We start from the raw sequence: 18,503 nt of genomic DNA, 5'->3' as shown, positions 1-18,503 counted from the left end.
CTACCGCATTCGATGCATCGCCTTTCGGGCGAAACTGCGACTTTTTTTATTCATCGCAACATCAGTGCATCGGGAGGAAATCTATTTTTCCAAATTTTTCCTCGCGGAAAACGGGTGCGCGTTACAATCGAGTAAATGCGGTAGTTGTGCTAGCCGTAGAGGCATCGTCAAACGTTCAAACCGGGCGGAACTTCGGCATCGGTCTGTCGTTGGAGGGGGCCACGGGAGATGGTTTTTGCGTGCGCCGCAACGTGCGCTCCTTCCAAAAATGCAGCATCTCTAATGCGCTGGATGATACTGAATATAGCGCACTGTTTGAAGATGTCAGCAGTAAGGAAGATAGCGACGAGGCTAGCAGCGATGGTGACATAGAATGAGCTCGGCATGTTCAAATTTAATAAATGGTGTTTCATTTTGCGAATGCTGTCCTCGCTTTTTCGTTCGGCCTACATTCGAGGTAAGTTTTTTTTTTTTTTTTCGGACTTCGAACTTTTGGGGGGTCGGCTTAGAATCGGAGTCGGCCTAGATTCGAGTAAATACGGTAGTTGAACGATCGCCGCGCCATATTGCCCTCTAGTTATAGTAATATGAAACTCTATGGCGCGAGCTCTCTATTGATAGCGCGCGTTCCAATCTTGGAGGCTATACAGCGAGCCACTGGAATTCAAGCCAGTGCAAAATCCAACATGGCGGCCTCCAAGATTGGGTAGCGCGGCTCGGAAAGAGCGATTTAGTCCGCAAAATCGAACTTTGGGGTCTCAATTCGTCTGAAAAATTGGGTGCGAAAATGCATGAACTCAATGGGAACCCTGATGGTGCATTTTTGAAGTCCGGAATATCCAGCAAGTCCAAATTTTTGGAGTCAAGCACCACCACGCCCGCTTTCGCGGCAGTTATTGATTCCGTGAACATCGTCCGCAACTTTGTTGGGTGCAGTGCGGGTGATATTTGTATGCTACGTTTTTTGAACCAGCTGGAGAGCATGGCACTAGGGGCGGCGAACCAGCGCGCCAAGTAATCCCGCATCGGTGATTACTTTGAGTAATTTTTCTCGGACATGGAAAATAAAGGTGATTTCTTTTTGCGGCAAGTCTTTGCTTGTTTTCTTTTTTTATTATTCATTTCGGTTAATTCGAAAATCCGCTTAATTCGAAGAATTTTCGTGGTCCGGCGGCCTTCGAATTATCGAGGTTTTACTGTACTTCAAGCATTAGTACTGCGTCACGGTGCTCCTCGCGTCATCCTGAGTGACCATGGAAAAGTGTTCCTCTCGCAACTCATGGACGAAGTACTCAGAGCCTCCGGAACCACCCACAAGACTACCTCCAGTTACCATCCGCAAATCAACGGCCTAACAGAGAGATTTCATCGCACGCTATCAGACATGATAGCCATGTACATCGAACCAGATCACAGAAACTGGGACGCAATTTTGCCATTCCCGACTTTTGCGTATAACACCGCTGTTGCCGCGCTGCTGAGGTTGTTCACGTTTCCCGTATGAAGCCTTTCACGAGGCGTTCTCCGTCCCCTTGAATTGCGGCCAGGATGGCTGCTCTCGTGCGGGGGGGGGGGAATTAGTGTGGGCATTTATTATGCTATTCATTGTCATCTGTACATGATCATCATCACGTGGAGTTCACATGGGGTTCTTCTTCATCATCGCTTGTGGGGCTCTCTTGTGTGTGAGCTGTGCTTTGGGCGTGGTCGGTTCGCCGCATCTCGACGCGCAATAAACGCCGTGATAACTGCTGCGTCACAATATGTTCATACCCATAAACAATTACGTACAGACTACGCATGCAAATCACGCGCACGGGCTGAACTGACCACAACGCGTACTAAGTGGAGTTTGGTTCCTTGGGCAATCAGCCGCGGCAACTACTACGAATGCCTGCCAAGTTATTAAGTGTGCACACTGGTAGGAACGGTGGAAGCTCACAAGTGCACATAAAAGCTAATGTAGCTCCAAACTAAATTTCCGAAACACTGCTTAAACTGATAGCGTCGCACGCGCGATACGTGCACTTCACGACGGGTGCACAGAAACTGTAGCCACGTTCTGTGCAAAGCGCACCTCTGATAAGCAGCCGAGCAAAAGGCTTCTCCGTCACCTAGGCAACCACCACAAGCCCGCATCCGCGCTGCCGCCGCTTTTTTTTTCTTCGCTCGTTCATTCAGAGTCTCATGTTTCTCCTCGGCATTGCCCTCGTTGCTTCCTCTCCCATCGGTGGGCACTTGAGTAGCGTGCTCGCTACCACGCTTGTCGGCAGGATTTTCCCGCGGAAGCCACATTATAACCGGTATTTCATCTCGCAAAGCTGCACTGTAACGAGTTCTATAGGAGGGTAAACGGAAGTCGGAAAAGGCCGCATTGTAGCCAGTTCTGCACAATAAGCAGTTACGCTATGAGTGGTCTATACTGTACTTAGAAATAAAGGTACTATACAGTATGGTCTACGCTTATTAAAGCAAACTCTAAATTAGCACGCCACTGATTACAGCTCAGTTCCAGTCTACAAAGGTCCAGAAAATATTTTTTATCAACAGGATGTCTGTTAATAGAATGAAGTGGGTTTTTTTCTCTCCGAAGCTGAAGAATGAGTGATGCTATGTTGTAGCGAATACCAATGAGGTTCTCAGTTTAATAGTAGACCTGTGTTTTATTGCAATCTTTTACTGCACATAAAGTGTTGCTTTCTAATTTTTCTACAAAATACAGAAAACCTTTTCTCATAGTATATACAGCGGGTGGGCTATTGTAACGTCAAACTGTGCAACAGATGAAATTACAAACTGCACATCACATGGCTCAATCATCGCTTCGTGAGTAGCCGTGAAGCGGTGAAGCACGAGGGGCTCCGCAGTGCACGTGACATGCGGCACTGCACAGGTCACCATACCGAACATTCGAAAAATCGAATAGTAGATATTCGATTTGCAAATCGAATTATTCGAACAGTTGCTATTTCATTCAATTCAGTGACATTCGAGTATTCACACACCCCTACTTTTTACTAGTACTACTGCAATAAGAAGCATTATAGGCCAATAATGACATTCTAGTGAGCTTTGTCAAAGCACACGTACCAAGCTTCGCTGCGCTTCCTCCAACTGCTTGCTTTTTTCTGCCAGAGTTTGCTCAAGTTCTTGAAGTCGTTTTCTCTCCTCCTCCTACAGAAATCACAAGAAAATACGGTTAATGACAGTACTTAAACCAACCAATATGCTCTCTAGAACTGCAGCCACTCAAAAATTTGACGTAACCTAATGTTCTAAAGCTTACTTATAACAAAACGATATTTACAGAAGTTATAGTTACACTTGGGGCAATTCCATCAATGCCAGCACTGTGTAGCAATCACACGAGTTGCACACAAGCAATTTAATTCTTTACAAAAGCCTTCATGCAATGACAGCAATTAAGCGAAGTTCGAATGCAACCAGCAGTGGGGTCGTACAAACATTACTATGAGGTACTAGTAAAGAAATGGATTAAGGGCTCCTTCACTGAACTCTACAAACCTGCCTTGAAAGTGCTACCACTTGGTTTTCTTCACTATATGTCTCCTAAACCAAGAACAGTATAGGAGAATGGCAGGCACGTGATTGCTACGCGGGCTGACGCCGCCCCAATGCTGAGTGCCGCTTCATGCTAACAGTAGTAAAAGAAGGATTCACAAGCAAGATTAGATGAAAATAAAATAGCTCGCCATCCTTCAAGTTCACCCCAACCCTTATTTAGCTAAGCTTAATTATGCGATAACATTATCACTCCCAATCATTTTAAAACTACGAAAGTATAACCCTGCGACTCACCCAAGGACTACCACCTGAGGGGAAAGCAGCCCAGGTAATTCGCCTCTGCTCTCGGTCCCCGCAAGCACACCGCCGAACGCACTCTTGCACCACAAGGCTTTATGAAGCCTCGTGGGGCAGACAAGAGAACCACACAGTTGACCACAGGTTCCTCAGCATTTGCTGTTCCGTCAGGCTTAACGTCAGCGAATAAAAGAACGCTTCCCTAGGCCCTCTATTTCATCTCCCAATGAGCTTGCCGAAGCCCTCCCACAACCCCACTGCGAGAATTGCCAAGTGAAAGAGACGCATTCATTCTCTTGCCTGTGGTTGAGTCAGCTTCCCTGCATGACAAACTGATTCCAGACACTCACGCTTGGTTTCCGGTGAGACGGCTGTGCCTAGAGAGAACTTGGAAGAGGCACTTGGCGTGCGAGGGGGAAACAAGTCTCGAGTTAAACAAAACACTCCACCTTGCTGCTTGTGCAGTGGCATCCCCAAATGCTGGGCCACGTAACAATCTCCAAATGCACTCCAGATCATTTTTTTTTCTTTGCCCCTATCTTTCCAAAAGCACACCTTCTTTTGCAGAGTGCACTTTTGAGTGAGCAACAGTTCCGTGCCACCACTGTCCATGCTGCAACTTCAAGTGGCACAGCATGTGATTTTCTGCATACGAAAGGTTTTGAAGACAAAAAAGATTATCCGATAGTTTCGTTAATCCTTCCACATTTTTATATACGCCTTTCACTTCATGATTTTGCAGCCTCTGCATTTTGCTAGCAACGTCTGCACAATGTTTTCCTTCCAACTTGAGACCACTTACACAAACCTGCGTCAAAATGAACACAAGATGACTTCATATGCACCGATTTAAATATTCTGTACTTTTACCAAAAAGTTCATGTTACTGTGTCCAGTTTCTCCCACAAACAACCAACTAAAGCACCAGTGCCTTAACAACAATGTCCTAATTACAGTGTTTATTCGAATCTAGGCCGATAGTCTTTTTCAAAAAATCATATACCGAACTCTAGAGTTGGCTTCGATACGAGCATTTTTAAAAATGCGCCAGTTTTTAACAGAAATTATAAATATGGTACATAGCTAGCGCCATCTAGAAAAGTCCGTATCGCAGCCACTATTAGCCACACCAGTAGTCAACTGAAGCACATGAGCGACGTCGCCATTTTGACCTGTGTCGTATCGATAGTATCAGCATCGGCGTGCGGCGTGGCATTATCGTGATGGCACGAAAAACAGGCGATGCCACTATAGTGCCGCTTTTCAAGCAAAAAGTAGTACTAGCCGCAGAGGCATCGTCAAACGTTCAAGCTGAGCGGGACTTCATCGATGAGAACGTCCATCGTTGGAGGGGGCGACAGGAGATGCTTTTTGCGTGCGCTGCAACGAAGATGGCGTTTACCCAGGAACTTTGATGGTGCGCTCCTTCAAAAAGTGCAGCATCTCTAATGCACCTAATGGTACTGAATATAGTACACTGTTTGAAGATGACAGCGATAAGGAAGATAGCGGCCAGGCTAGCAGCGATGACATAGAATGAGATCGGCATGTTCATATTTAATAAATGCCGTGTTCATTTTGTTAACGCTATCCTCACTTTTTTTGTATGGCCTACATTCGAGGCAAGCTTTTTTTTTTTTTTCTTTCTGGCTTCGGACTTTTGGGGGTCGGCTTAGAATCAGGGTCAGCCTATATTCGAGTAAATACGGTATGTATTAAGATTCACTCTTCCAACATCTACTCACATTATTATACTCTCTGCCGTGACCTCAAAACTTCCTTTCACCCTATTTATCAGCATTTCAGTAGCAATAGCAGCATAAACAGAGGCTGTAAAACCATTACTATCATAGTTTCAAGTAAGAATTTGCGGATATTTATCATGGCATGTGTCTGGATTTAAAATATAAAGCTGTCGGAATAGCTGCATGAATGCCAAGTTTAGTGAAAAAGAATAAAATTCCATAAATAAAAGCTCAACCTTTAAGTTATATTCACCGTGGTCGCAGTAAATCCACAGAAACTTTATCAAATCTCTATGCACCTAGTTGTTTACGAACGTAGTAATGATATATAATTTTAATGACAAAATAAATGCTAAATACATCTACTGCTCGAAATGGATCGCCAACATGCCCAAATTGCCACCTTAATGAAGACAAAATGAAACTCTTTAGATCATGACATCCTACATTTACACATCAGTACGGTGCTCTACTGTACAAGACCATTGATGCACTCCCTGTAACATATTCCTGGCTGCAAGGTTCCATTTACAGTTTTGCATAACAAATTCCATTAACTCCGATGTATTGTTTTCCTACTAGTCGTTACAGTGTTTCATGCCATTCCCAACTGTATGCTGCACATCAGACAAGGCAGCGATCTAAAGCCTGCATTCCTGTACAAGTGCCGTCATATGCAAGCTTATTCTCATCAGATCGGGGGTGCGGTAAAGTTAGCAGTGGGAACATCCGTACCAGTCAGATATAAGCACACATGCCACCATGTGCCCAGAAAAATGTCGCTGCCAAGGACCAATCGGAGCATGCAGCTGTGGCAGCTTCAGAGAGGGCAAACTGGTTTGTCCCTTCAGCGGCTTGGCTAGGCTTGACCATCGGATAGCAGCAGAATGCAGATTGCGTCTGCTGCTTTTGGGATTCTGCTATCTAGATAGGCAAGAGACAGTTTTTGCCGATAGTAATTACAGCTTACCAGAAAAGCAAAACATTGTAGATATAATTTAAGTGAAGGCAATATTGTACAGCAAAAGTTGATACTACTGTAGCTGGGAAATTTTGAGACATTTGGTATGGTGACACTGGATATGGTTCAAGGGAGTGTGCACTGGCACACGAGATGGCATGGAAATGTTTAACTTGTTTGCTCACATGACACAGCAGCCACATAGGCCTGTAGAAGTGAGTGATACTACATGCAAGCATACAAGGAGTGCATGCCTTAATTTTGTAGTGTGCCCAAAGGAAATATATAGTTTACTCAAAATGCATTACTGTATTTGATGGCTGACCCGTGTTGTATGAGAGTGCAACTACTATTGCCATCTACAAGAAGATATTGCACTTACTGAGAGACAAATTCCAAAGTACGTATGCATTAATTACAACACAAATACCTCGGAGATGACATTTTGATAACTTTGATTCCAGGTTTCCTACACCTTAATGCCAAGCTCAAATAAACAAGTCATTTTTAGGTTAGAACTACACTGTCTTTCTTCATGTTGATGTTGATCTGGACACGCATTTTCTCGGCCCATATATTCTTTTTCTTGCAATCCATGAGACGCATCAGCGGGGTTCTATGGTACCCTATGTGATGACCCCTACTCAAGTACGAAATTTTACAGCAGTGAAGAATAAATTGCACCCTTAATGTGTCGTTTTAATGACAGCATATCTTTGGTTCCACGTTTAAATGTCTGTAAACATGATGGAAAGCAGCGCAATAAGTAAGGAAAAAAGAAGGGCGGTAGGACACAGGACTGTCCTTTAATCCTTCTTTTTTTCCCAATTTATTGCACTATTTTCCATCATGGCTATACACCAACTAAACCAGCAAAGCATCTTGCTCGTCTGCAAAAATCTTCAATATGGTGCACTAAAATGCATGCTCATCCATAACCTGAAGCTCCCACTGGAAATAATGACAATGTATGAGGGCGATTCAAAAAGTAATGCCTCCGAGCCCACTACTTTGCCAATAGTGCAGCAAACATTTTGAACTCTCTATCATTAATGCACTGATGTTTAAGCTATAGAATGTCACTTGCCTCCACCTTCCTATCTCTTCTCGTTCCAGAGTAATAAAAAATCCATGGCATGCAGTGGCGACGTCCAGTTGAAACAGCGGGCTGTAACTGAATTTCTCACAACGGACAGTTGTGTGCCCATCAACATTCATCGCAGTCTGACTTCAGTTTACAGGGATGCCCGTACTGACGTCAGCACTGTGCGGAGGTGGGCAAGGACTGTGACAAATCAAAATCCAACCATATCAAATCTCCACACAATCCACAACCTTCCGCAATCAGAAATTCAATTACAGCCCACTGTTTCAACCAGACGTCGCCACTGGATGCCATAGATTGCTCGATTACTCGATTACTCTGGAACGAGAAGAGATAGGAAGGTGAGGCAAGTGACATTCTATAGCTTAAACATCAGTGCATTAATAATAAAGACTTCAAAATGTTTGTAGTACTATTGGCAAAGTAGTGGGTTTGAAGGCATTACTGTCTGAATCTCCATCGGACAACTATGAAACAATAACACTGAGTGTTTTACATACATTAATAGCCACCACATAATGAAAACCCGTCTGTCCAATTACACCACCAGAAGACGTGCACACAATGATTAATATATATATATATATATATATATATATGCATAACGGTAGGAAAATCCTAATGCATGATTGTTCACTAGAAAAAGTGAAGCAGTGATTCAACATGGAAAGCAAACAAGCCAGCTGAATATCATGAATATTAGAGCCTAGTATGCAAATTGGTAAATGAAACTAAAATAAGCTATCCAGAGAAGAACTGCTCCCACAAATGATATCACTATGCATGCTTGATGAATTCTTCTTCTTCTTTGATGAATGAAATGCCCTAAACGTCACAAAAAAAAAAGCTTGAAAAACCAATGGCGTCTCTCTCTGATGACCATGAATACAAAATGTGATAAACCAATTGTACTATAAAAGCACCAAATTAGCACGAAGAATTTATCTTTAATTCCTTACATAGCCAGACACCTTATAAATTACATTACAGGTAATCCAAGAAAAGAAACTGCCAGAAAGGCATGTGAAACGCACCTACCCATCAAAGCAGCCCAATGCAAGGCATAAACAAGAAAATTTATATCACCAGTAAGAACAGAGGTAACCAACTGTATCTACAAGGAAGCCTATTCTCCAATGATACTCTGAACAATGTACTTCATGATAAACCACAAAAAGGCAGTCCCATATGCAAATGAGTACCTCAGGTGGAACACGTCTATCAACATGCAGAAGTGCTAGGTGTACCAATCACTTTCTTGCCAGTCCAAGCAATGAAGCACCACACTTTCCAAAGCCAAGCTTCCAGCGAGCAACAAAATGCACTAACTCACTGCAGCAGAGCAAGCCCAATACACTGCCCCCACAACCACCACTTTAGTAGGCAACAGAAAACTGACTAGTATAACGTAGTTCAGCAGATTGCATTCAAAGCATGGTGGCCATGATTTGTTCCTGGAGTATGTATGCAAAAGCATGGGCTTCAAGCTTAGGTCCCATGACTCTGAGGAAGCTGTCAATAGCGCTGAGGCGTGCAATGTGGACACCGACTATATGGAAAAGCTGGCTGATATATAGTTCAATGTGGAGAAGTAAAGAAAAAAAGACTGCGGCGCCCAGCACAATATGAAAAACCTTTAAAGCAAGCAGCAGCAACGGCCGGTTCAACAGCAAGGCACAAAAGCACTGAAGAGCTCCGGCTCTCAATTGAGCAAGTGACCAAGAGCACATCATCTAGAAGTTAACAGTTTGTCAGAATGGCTACGGCATGTGTGTGGCACTATCTATTAACTACTGCCAGTGAACGACAAGGCCAGCAGCAGAGTCACAAAGCAAGGAGAAGGTTGTGGTGCGCAAGAGACAGAAGGATGGAGGGCCGGCGGTGGCCTACCTCCCGCTTCTGCTGGTCAGCAATCATCTGAGCTCGGCGTTGCTCCACCTCTTGGAGCAGCTGCTTCTCCATGTTGTGTCGGGCCTCTTCGACACGACGTCGCACCTCTGTCTCCATGGCCTCTCGGCGCCGCTCCATTTCTTCGGCCACGCGGATGGTCACTGCCTCTTCGATTCGGCGCTGCATCTCTTCCTCGGTTCTCTTGGAATGGTCCGCATCGCGCTGTCGCCTGCACAAAAGATCCCATGATGACTGATCACGCATGGTAGCGGACAAAAAGATAGCATGTTTTGAATTTACAGACATACTAACTAAACTGCTCGGGGAAGCTGCCACCGTGTCAATCCCAGATCTCTAGCCTTGGACAACACGTTCTTGAACCCTCACCACCTCGCTATTCACTCAACATAGCCTACCCATTGTCTGCAAAACTTGCACTAGTCCAAGAAGGTGTCCCAACGAAACCACACACGTCCACCAGTACGCCATAAAATTTAAGAAAATGTTTAATGCCCACTGGAGAGGTTGGCGTAGTGACGTTTCCATGCTGCTCCAGGTGTAATAGATGAGAGATTAAAAAATTCAGCGGCGATTTAGTGGTAAATGAGTTAGCATTACGTCGCACCTTTCTGAGGTCCCGGATCCATGATTGATACCGTGTTTACCACATATCAAAGTGGTATTCAGGAGCTCACTCGACACACGACCTACCTCTTCGAGAAGCGAAGCGCAACTGACCGTGGTTCGAAACAGGCCACCGTCAGTTGCACACGCACACTCCTAATGCCAACACATTAATAGAGCAAAAGAGCACGCACACTAACACACAAACTTGAGGACGTAGGCAATAGTGGACATCCTGGAATGAACGAAATGTAAAGTGGCACTATGGCAGCAGCAATACACAAACGTTACTCGTAATTTCCTCCTGGTGGCAACGGCGCACATTTCATAGGACAATAATAATGCGCAACCAAGTTTTTTTTCAAATGCAGGTAATAAATTTTTCACAGGAAAGCTACAATATGTTTTTGTTCACTACTGTACATGCAAGTAACCGTTCAAACAAAGTATAGGGGTCTGCCAACAATATGATACATTTAAGCCGAAGGTTGGGGAGCTTTAGAAATAGCAGGCAAAGTTTGTGGACATTATTAACCTTTGTACACAGCTTCGCTTACAGTGCCACTGATGTCATTTCATGGGTACACTAACTTGTAGCTTAGATTACAAAATGTTTGCATCAGCTATTCCTTATAATCTATATCTGCTGCTGCAGGCATCACAATTCCTGCACAGGGAAACAGTTTACTTAGGAGACTTAGGATTAGCACTCTTAGGAATTTGCAGGCACTTTGTATCTTTTTGTCTGTCTGGGTCTCTAACCATTTCCGATACTGAAAATTTACAATATGCCGTTTAGCAGACAAAGAACAGTAACAAGACTAACAGTCGACTGTTTCCAAGTAGTAGGTTAGTGTCCAATCTTCAAAAATGTTGAATACGAATAGTTAGTGTGCAAGATTCAATTTCTATTTGAAAGTTCGAATATTCACCCATCCCTACCAATTGTATATCATGAAGGTTTTCACATATATAGCTTTCTTTAAACAATAGGCCAGCACAGTAGGTATATCCAGCCTATTTTAACAGGCATCTAGTTGCATCATGTTCCTCAACTAAAGTGCTCAAATCGTCAAGAGTTCTAGTTATTTTTGTACACCTTTACCGGACTATGCTGTAGAACAAGCAACGCCCGAAACATACGAAAAAAAAAATTATCTTTCACTATCTTCATTTCTAAAGCAACATAATCAGTATACAATTAAACTAAAAAAGATTAGACCATTTAAACACCCCCTCCACTAAGGACAGAAAAAGCTACGAGTCTCTCTGCTTTTGTGGGTGAATGAGATGCCGAGGTAATAGTCAAGAGGAGCCACTTGCTTTGTTAACGTGTTTACACAAGCATTTTACAACTCATTTATGCCATTCACAACACATTGACAGCATGCTACGATGTGTAGGGACTGCCTCATTCACTGAACATTATTCAGACCAACTTTTAGTCTTATTATTTATTACACGAGAATTCTGACTGCAGGCACAAAAATGTGCCCTCTCACTATTGCGGCTACTCTTACAATGCTTTCAAGGTCACGTGCTAGTCCTGTACAAAGCATGCGCAATGTTACATAGTTTATTGCATCTGCCTTTTCACTGCCGCACTGTGATGCTCACAATGCCAGACTAGGTCCTCCATGGACCACACACAAAGCGTGTGTACAAGTGCCTAATCCATATTTTCTTTGTTCACTATGCATGAAAACACGGAGACAGGAAAAGACACACCAATGAATGGACAAATAAACAAGAAGGAAATATGAACAGCCACCAGCTGGCTCCTTTCACTGCCCTTTTGAACTAAATGCCTAGGCACATGTGCATAAACCTGTATCACATGCTCCTACTATTCCATCACTTTTAACAACAATACTATGGAGGAGTGGTTTTTCTGCTCAGCGGCACACTGTGTTGACTGACTGACTGAAGTAATGCATTGCACACAAAAACCCATTTGTGAGCTGTACAATGCCAGTGATGTTACTGGTCCATGTTATTTCAGAGAAACCTTTGGAGCAGCCAAAAATGCATTTCACAGCAGTAAAATTGGTTTCGGAAGCAGGTTTATGAAAGCAATTGCCAAATAAATTATACTGCACTTTTACAGTGGGCAAGCCATGTGAAACAGTAAGTGGTCGCTGGTTCATAATGTCAATTCAAACACTAAAACTGACACCCCCCTCCCTTCATCACAGTCTTCACTATACAGACTATATAGAGGTGGTGGGCTATGATGTGATGTTCAGGTGGAGCTCGCTAAGAACAGGTGGGAATACGACCTGCAACCCTTTCGAGGTAAATGTTCTCGTGGATCGTGCCGTTATGAGCACAGGCAGTGGACAGACAGTGCTGAACGCCATTCTCTCCACACTGAACCTTTCTGCATCGTGGTATGCATACCACAACATACCAAGACTGCATTAACTCTTTCCGTACCACACCCATTGGGCATTGTTAGCCCACTATTGATGGTTTGAGACGCCGCTTTCGAGACCTTCCGCGCCACTTACGGACACACTGCTTTATCGGACGTGAAGGAACAGAACTATATTTTAGTTTTTAAAGCAGTTCGCTTTTTTCCCGCCAGGCGTAATTTTTTAATGCGCTCCGAAGTTTCGCAATCATAAAAGTAGAAAGCAAAAATGGCTGCCTCCGAGAGCGAAGCGCATGCTTCGAAGATCGCAGACCTCGTGATGCTGCTTTTTCGTCAGACTGACTCATGAGGGTGACGACGATGCAAACCTGCCCGGAACTTTGGCAGCTACGGCCCGGCACGCCCAACTGTAGTGCTTGCAGTTACCTAAATTTTTGTAGCGGAATACCTGTTCATGTTTTTTTCAGAGACAGTGCCTATTAGACGGCAATACATATTGTAGTATATCTATATGTGTAGTATACATAGATACAAGTGTTTCTTTACAAACTGTTTATTTTATCCCACAATCTTGATTCTGGCCATTTATATCTTCTTTTATGACAGACATCGTGCTAATAAAAGTTCTATGCGGGAAAAGTGCATTCATTCTGCTTTTTGTTAATGTATTACATAAAATATAGAGTGCAACAGTTCCTTCAGAAAAAAAAAATCTGCTGTAACCTACAAGAAACACCTCTTTTCCCCATGGTAGGGAAAGAGCTAAAATAAGATGAACCCCGTCACCATGGGACATCCCCGAGTGTGGTGAACAAGTGCACGGCAGCAGTAATGTCACTGTATTCCAAGCTGAACTTCGGGAATTCGGGAAATAAAGCAGTTTCATTTGACAGGACTTGGCCGATCAGGGGACACTTGTCACAGATTTGTGGGGGAACTGTTATCAAACTTTTTTTGGGTTACGTGCTGGACTTGAAAGTTCTATCCTACTTCTGCTTGGGGATGCGAGCTTGGCCCCAAGGATGACGTTGGCTACGAAGAGTGGCAAGTTAACCATAGGTGCAAGAAAAACGCTTCCAGCAAGCCTGGAGAAATGGTGGTGGAGGTTGCCAAAACTCTGTTTAGTCGATCATGAGAGAAACATGGGCTGCAATACATAACCAAGTTGTGTGACAGCGACAGCCGCGCTCCAGAGGGAGGTGTATGGCTATGTGGCAGTGGAAAAGGAGGGTTGCGTAAATCACGTGCACAAACAAACGGACACTACTCTCCAAACCTCCTGCAGAAACGTAAGGGAGAAAGCAGGCCAACACTCAATGGCAAAGGGAAGCTCATGGGTGAGCTTGTGACTGGGCACTGAAGGCACACCAAGGGCACATTAATGAGATGGGGAATGCTGTCCTTGCCACTCACTGCCATGTGACGTCCATTGATGCAAAGCCAAATCACTCACAATGCCCACAAGGTAATAAGTCATGGTGTGCATAGAACAAGGCTGTGGCGATGCAGCAGGCTCCCACCTAAGCACCGTTACAACCTTCCGGAATATGTTGCAGAAGCCCCTCCTGCAAGTGTACACACGCCTCTCGAATCGAAAGCTGTTGGACCGCTGTCAGTGAGGGAAAGCCTAACATGAAAACAAGAGCCTCCACTTGGTAATCTGGTACTTCGGCCTAAAAGCAGGCATGCATCCCTCTTCACAGTGTAGACTACCGCTGCTAAAGCAGTCAACAGGCTTAAGCGGCAACCACGCGCACGCGATATTCAAGCGCCGCGACAGGCACACCCTGTCGCATAAAAGAGTAGCGACAGATTAAAGTTGTTGCGAGAATAAATGCTATCGTACGCTCGTAAAGAAATCTCAAACATACAATAAGGTCAAGGTTTTATCTAGATCTAGCTTTAATATGCTATCATGCCCAGTGGAAATCCACCCCATGCTGCCAGAGTAAAATGCCATGGCGCCATCTGGTGAGCATCTGGTGAGCAAAACACCTTCGCAGCTCGGCGGCATCTGAGGTCCAACAGTGTCCAAACAAACAACCGATCTCAATAATCGATGCTTTGCCCTCAGCTTGAGATGAGACGAAGCAATGACCGATTTTACTATTCAGTTTTTGCTGTCACGGCAAAGAGCAAGTTGCAAGAGCAGATTCATGTTATTGCGCAATCGCTGTCCCTAGCGGATGCAACTGTGCTGACCTCCAGGCGCCAAGCGATATTTTCAGGCGGGCCAAAAACCGGCGACACAAGCGAGAGTGACGGATCGCACTCGGCGACGGCAAATCCTGTCGCTCATCGCCATCACTTGTAGCTCGAAATTCGCGTGCATGCGGTTGCGCCTTTAATGCAAGGAAAGAATGTGTCACTGAGGCCATCCTGAAGGAACTCCACTTGAGCCAAAGCAGCACACTGGTTCAAAGATGTGATGAGAAGGACCAACACCAGATAGTGGCATCTGACAAAAAGCCTACCAGAACAGAAAAGTTCAGGCACGCCATGAAGAGGCGCATGACCGAGAACGACAGTGATTATGCGCCTGGAGGCTTCTAGTGCAAGGTGGACTTGGAATTTGTTGCTTTGTTTGCTAAGAGTAAATGTAGATCCTGTCTTGAAGCTACTTTTCTTGTATTTCCAAAAGTGGCTTTTCTCCTACGACACCTACAGTTGCTCACACTATCTTTTGATACAGTAGTTGGATTTTGACGATTCTTGTTGTAGTTGAAAGCTTACGAGTTGTTATGCACAAAACTAATAATCCCAATATTTCCTATAAAGAATTTTTTTTATTTAACAATGCAATTAATATTTTGATTTCCCAACCACTATGTTCGATATGATACTAACTTCTATACCAACAGAGCTAAAATTAAAGCTCTCTGATGGTTTTACAGAATGTACATGTTTATCTGGTATTGAATGGGGAAGAAAAGTTGAATATGGTTTTTCAATACATATTAGATATCACAAAATCTATTACAAATAGGAGAAGATAGATTGCATATCTGCTTTTAGTCAGGCAAAATATACTTGGCCTGAAAATTGTATCTCTATATGATAATTTTTTTTTAATTAAGAGCCATGAAATCGCCTCGCCAATGAAAATGGAGAACAGTCAACAAATTGAATGGCGGCAACTTTGTTCACGGCTGCCATTTTTGCGACATTGTGCGTATTATGTCAAAAAAATAGAATGAGACACTGCACAGAGTTTGACACTTGGATTGCCATTTTACAACATTGGTCATACACGAGAGGAGAGGGGTCTGGCTCGATGGCAGTGCGATTACTAACAGCCACCTGAAAAGCCACGTTTTTTTCACTGCCTAAGCAACACGCGCGGCAGGGCGGAATGTACTGAAAATATACAGCAGCCAACAGAAGAAACAGCAGAATAATCCAGGCTGAATTTGCAAGGCTTGGCTCGGTCCACTGTGCAGCTAACGCAGCCGCTGATCCGCCCCACTTCTCTTTCGATGGTGCGGTCAAAGCCAGTGCATGAAGACTCGGTTGTTTTCGAAAGCCCAAGCAACCCTTTCAGCACAGGGGGGGGGGGGGGGGGGGGGGGGCGCACATTTCTCATACTTTGCTAAAGATGTAGCAGGATGTAACAGAGATCACTTTCCAGCTAAGTTTGGCACGGTGCTAAATTTACTGCAATTCCTATCGTTGCAATCCAACTTCGTTATAACCTACTAATGGATATAGCGAAGTCAACCTGGTTCCCCTTGTAATTCTCATAGAAACCCAAGCATTTAAAATCTGATTTTAATGGAGCAAGAACTTTTTTCACATAGATTTATTATTTTTATTTCAGAATGAAGATTTGCTGGTCTTTTTACACTGACGAGGTCGAAATCTCATGGCGTGTGTTGCTACTTGTATATAGTGTTCCAGTATCTTTACTCGTAACTCTTCTGAGCCAGCACTTCGAGGTGTTGGCTACCTGGCAGTACGCCGAACCAGACACAGCTGAGTCAGTAGTTTCACACGCACACTACAACTGCTGCCCTGTACCGTGCAACTGCTAACACCGCCAGCTCCTACACTCCTTGTTTGACGGAGCACATAGCCTGTGGTACAAAAGTATGTGAGTGTATGTATGTGAGTATGTATACACGGTGGCGCCAAACTACAGCCACAATAATATGCGGCACATGCGCAGCCAAGGGTCCGTATTTTATAGAGTGATTCATTTTTCATTCTCTTCGCCCTACATCATTGGCTCTGACAAACGCACGTCACCACTGTCACCAGAATCGGGCACTCAGTAGAATAAGGATAGAAAATAAAATGGATATTTACAAATTACAACTACTCATTACAGTCTCTGCGATGACTTGGCTTATCAGCTCTTCTTGAACGGGGCTTGAGTTGCTATCACCAGACAACTAAGCTACCTTTTCAGCATTCACAACAGGATACTCATATGGCCGTCTTTCATTGACACTCGAGCCAAGCCATGATAGCAACAAGCAGTGTTTTTGCCCACTTCTACATTATTCTCACAGCCGTGTTAGAAAAGCCTGTATAAACGCTAACTGCCTCATTGTATCTTGGCAGTTTCTAAGCATGCTTCAGTAAGTGATACATATTTTCTCACTACTGGATAGAGCTTAATAAGGAGAATGAAATGCTGTATTGGCGTACAATATTATGTTGGCAGCACCAGGTTTGTCCTGCAGCCAGGGCTGGGCTGTATCGAAGATACACTTATCTCCAGACACCATCTTATGATACTTTTTGGGTATTTTGCAGCTGTATCATAGCACATTCAACAAGACATGTACCAGTATCTGTATTTTCAGTACATCTTACAACCAATTGTGTATCTTAAGATACTTATACTTAAGATACAAGATACACTTATAGCAATATCCACAAACACACGTGGAGCCACTGAAGCAAGCAATTAACAGGAGTTAAACTTTATTCTAAGGGATGACACAACACTTTGATACTTTTTTTTTCATAACCAAACACGATTGAGAAGACTGGATGCCATGTGGCACTAGCATAAACAATTAAATTTTGCAATAAATCTTTTGGTTATAGACATTAGATGGAATGTTGCAGCTGCAGGATGGAATTCAAGCCAGTGCTCATAGCATACCCTTTTGCCAGAAACTTTGTGCTTAGAACCATTTTCAAGAAGTACGTTTTGAACATGTGTCCCGAAATGGATTGCTGTTCCAGTTGACAGTTCTACATGCATTTTGCAGAGTGCAGAAACATCGAATCTGGAACAGCAATGCACATAACTTCAGATTTTGAATACTTTGATTACACTTTATGAGTGTTGACCCACTCACTGCTATGTATACCTGCACAGACTTTCCATAATGGAAGTCAAAGCCACAAAAGCAGGCACCAAGCAAGAAAGCAATGTTTTATTGTACTTATTCTGCTAGCCGCTGTTGCACATCTGCCGTTGTGCCAGCTTGCTGTTCGAAGTCAGCTGACTTAAAGAACACTATTTTCCAGATTATTCTACAGCAGCTGCACAAAATTTGGTCAGCAGTTGTTCCTTAAGAATGATTTGAATAACATAAGACAGAACAACATGGCTGCTATCACAATTAGCAAGCAGCGTGAGCAGGTGTAGGCAAAGGAATGCGAAGCCTACCATTTTGCTCTACTGTATCAGTCCAGCCATTTTTCACTATTTTGAATGCAGGCTCGTTTACTCTTCTCCAACTATCTTTCAAACTCACAGCCTTCAACAAGGTAACTACCTCTTTATTTACCTCTATATGGGTACTTTGAACAAACATGCTGAACAAAACATGCTGAACAGTTTCCGTGCTATTTCCAGACGCTGCTGACGAGCAGTCATTGGAAAATTTTCCCTTGCAACAATGCGTTCAGATACCGTTATATGGGTTCGAACAGTAATGCTCAGCGCTTGCAAGTGTCATGACTTTTTTCTTTGATTTCATTCTATGCTGTTCAATATAGTTCCATAGCTGGTTTCCTGCCTAT

General features: G+C 43.7%; 1 protein-coding gene across 2 annotated transcripts in view; it reads right to left on the bottom strand.

Annotated features, from left to right (window-relative positions):
• Positions 1–18,503, bottom strand: part of LOC119441709 (arginine and glutamate-rich protein 1-like) — a 50,769-nt gene that overhangs the window by 21,456 nt on the left and 10,810 nt on the right. The window contains exons 3-4 of one of the 2 annotated variants that reach the window (XM_037706304.2): positions 9,524–9,752; positions 3,091–3,174 (exon numbers count right to left, since the gene is read on the bottom strand). In XM_037706304.2, the coding sequence (XP_037562232.1) occupies positions 3,091–3,174; positions 9,524–9,752 (313 nt within the window). Of the gene's footprint in view, positions 1–3,090; positions 3,175–3,528; positions 6,492–9,523; positions 9,753–18,503 lie in introns of those variants that run through there. The other variant, XM_049661544.1, reaches the window with a different exon arrangement.

Source organism: Dermacentor silvarum, chromosome 2 (genome assembly GCF_013339745.2).
Source record: "Dermacentor silvarum isolate Dsil-2018 chromosome 2, BIME_Dsil_1.4, whole genome shotgun sequence".
NCBI classification, from domain to species: Eukaryota; Metazoa; Arthropoda; class Arachnida; order Ixodida; family Ixodidae; genus Dermacentor; species Dermacentor silvarum.
This window is presented reverse-complemented; position numbering and strand designations above follow the sequence as displayed.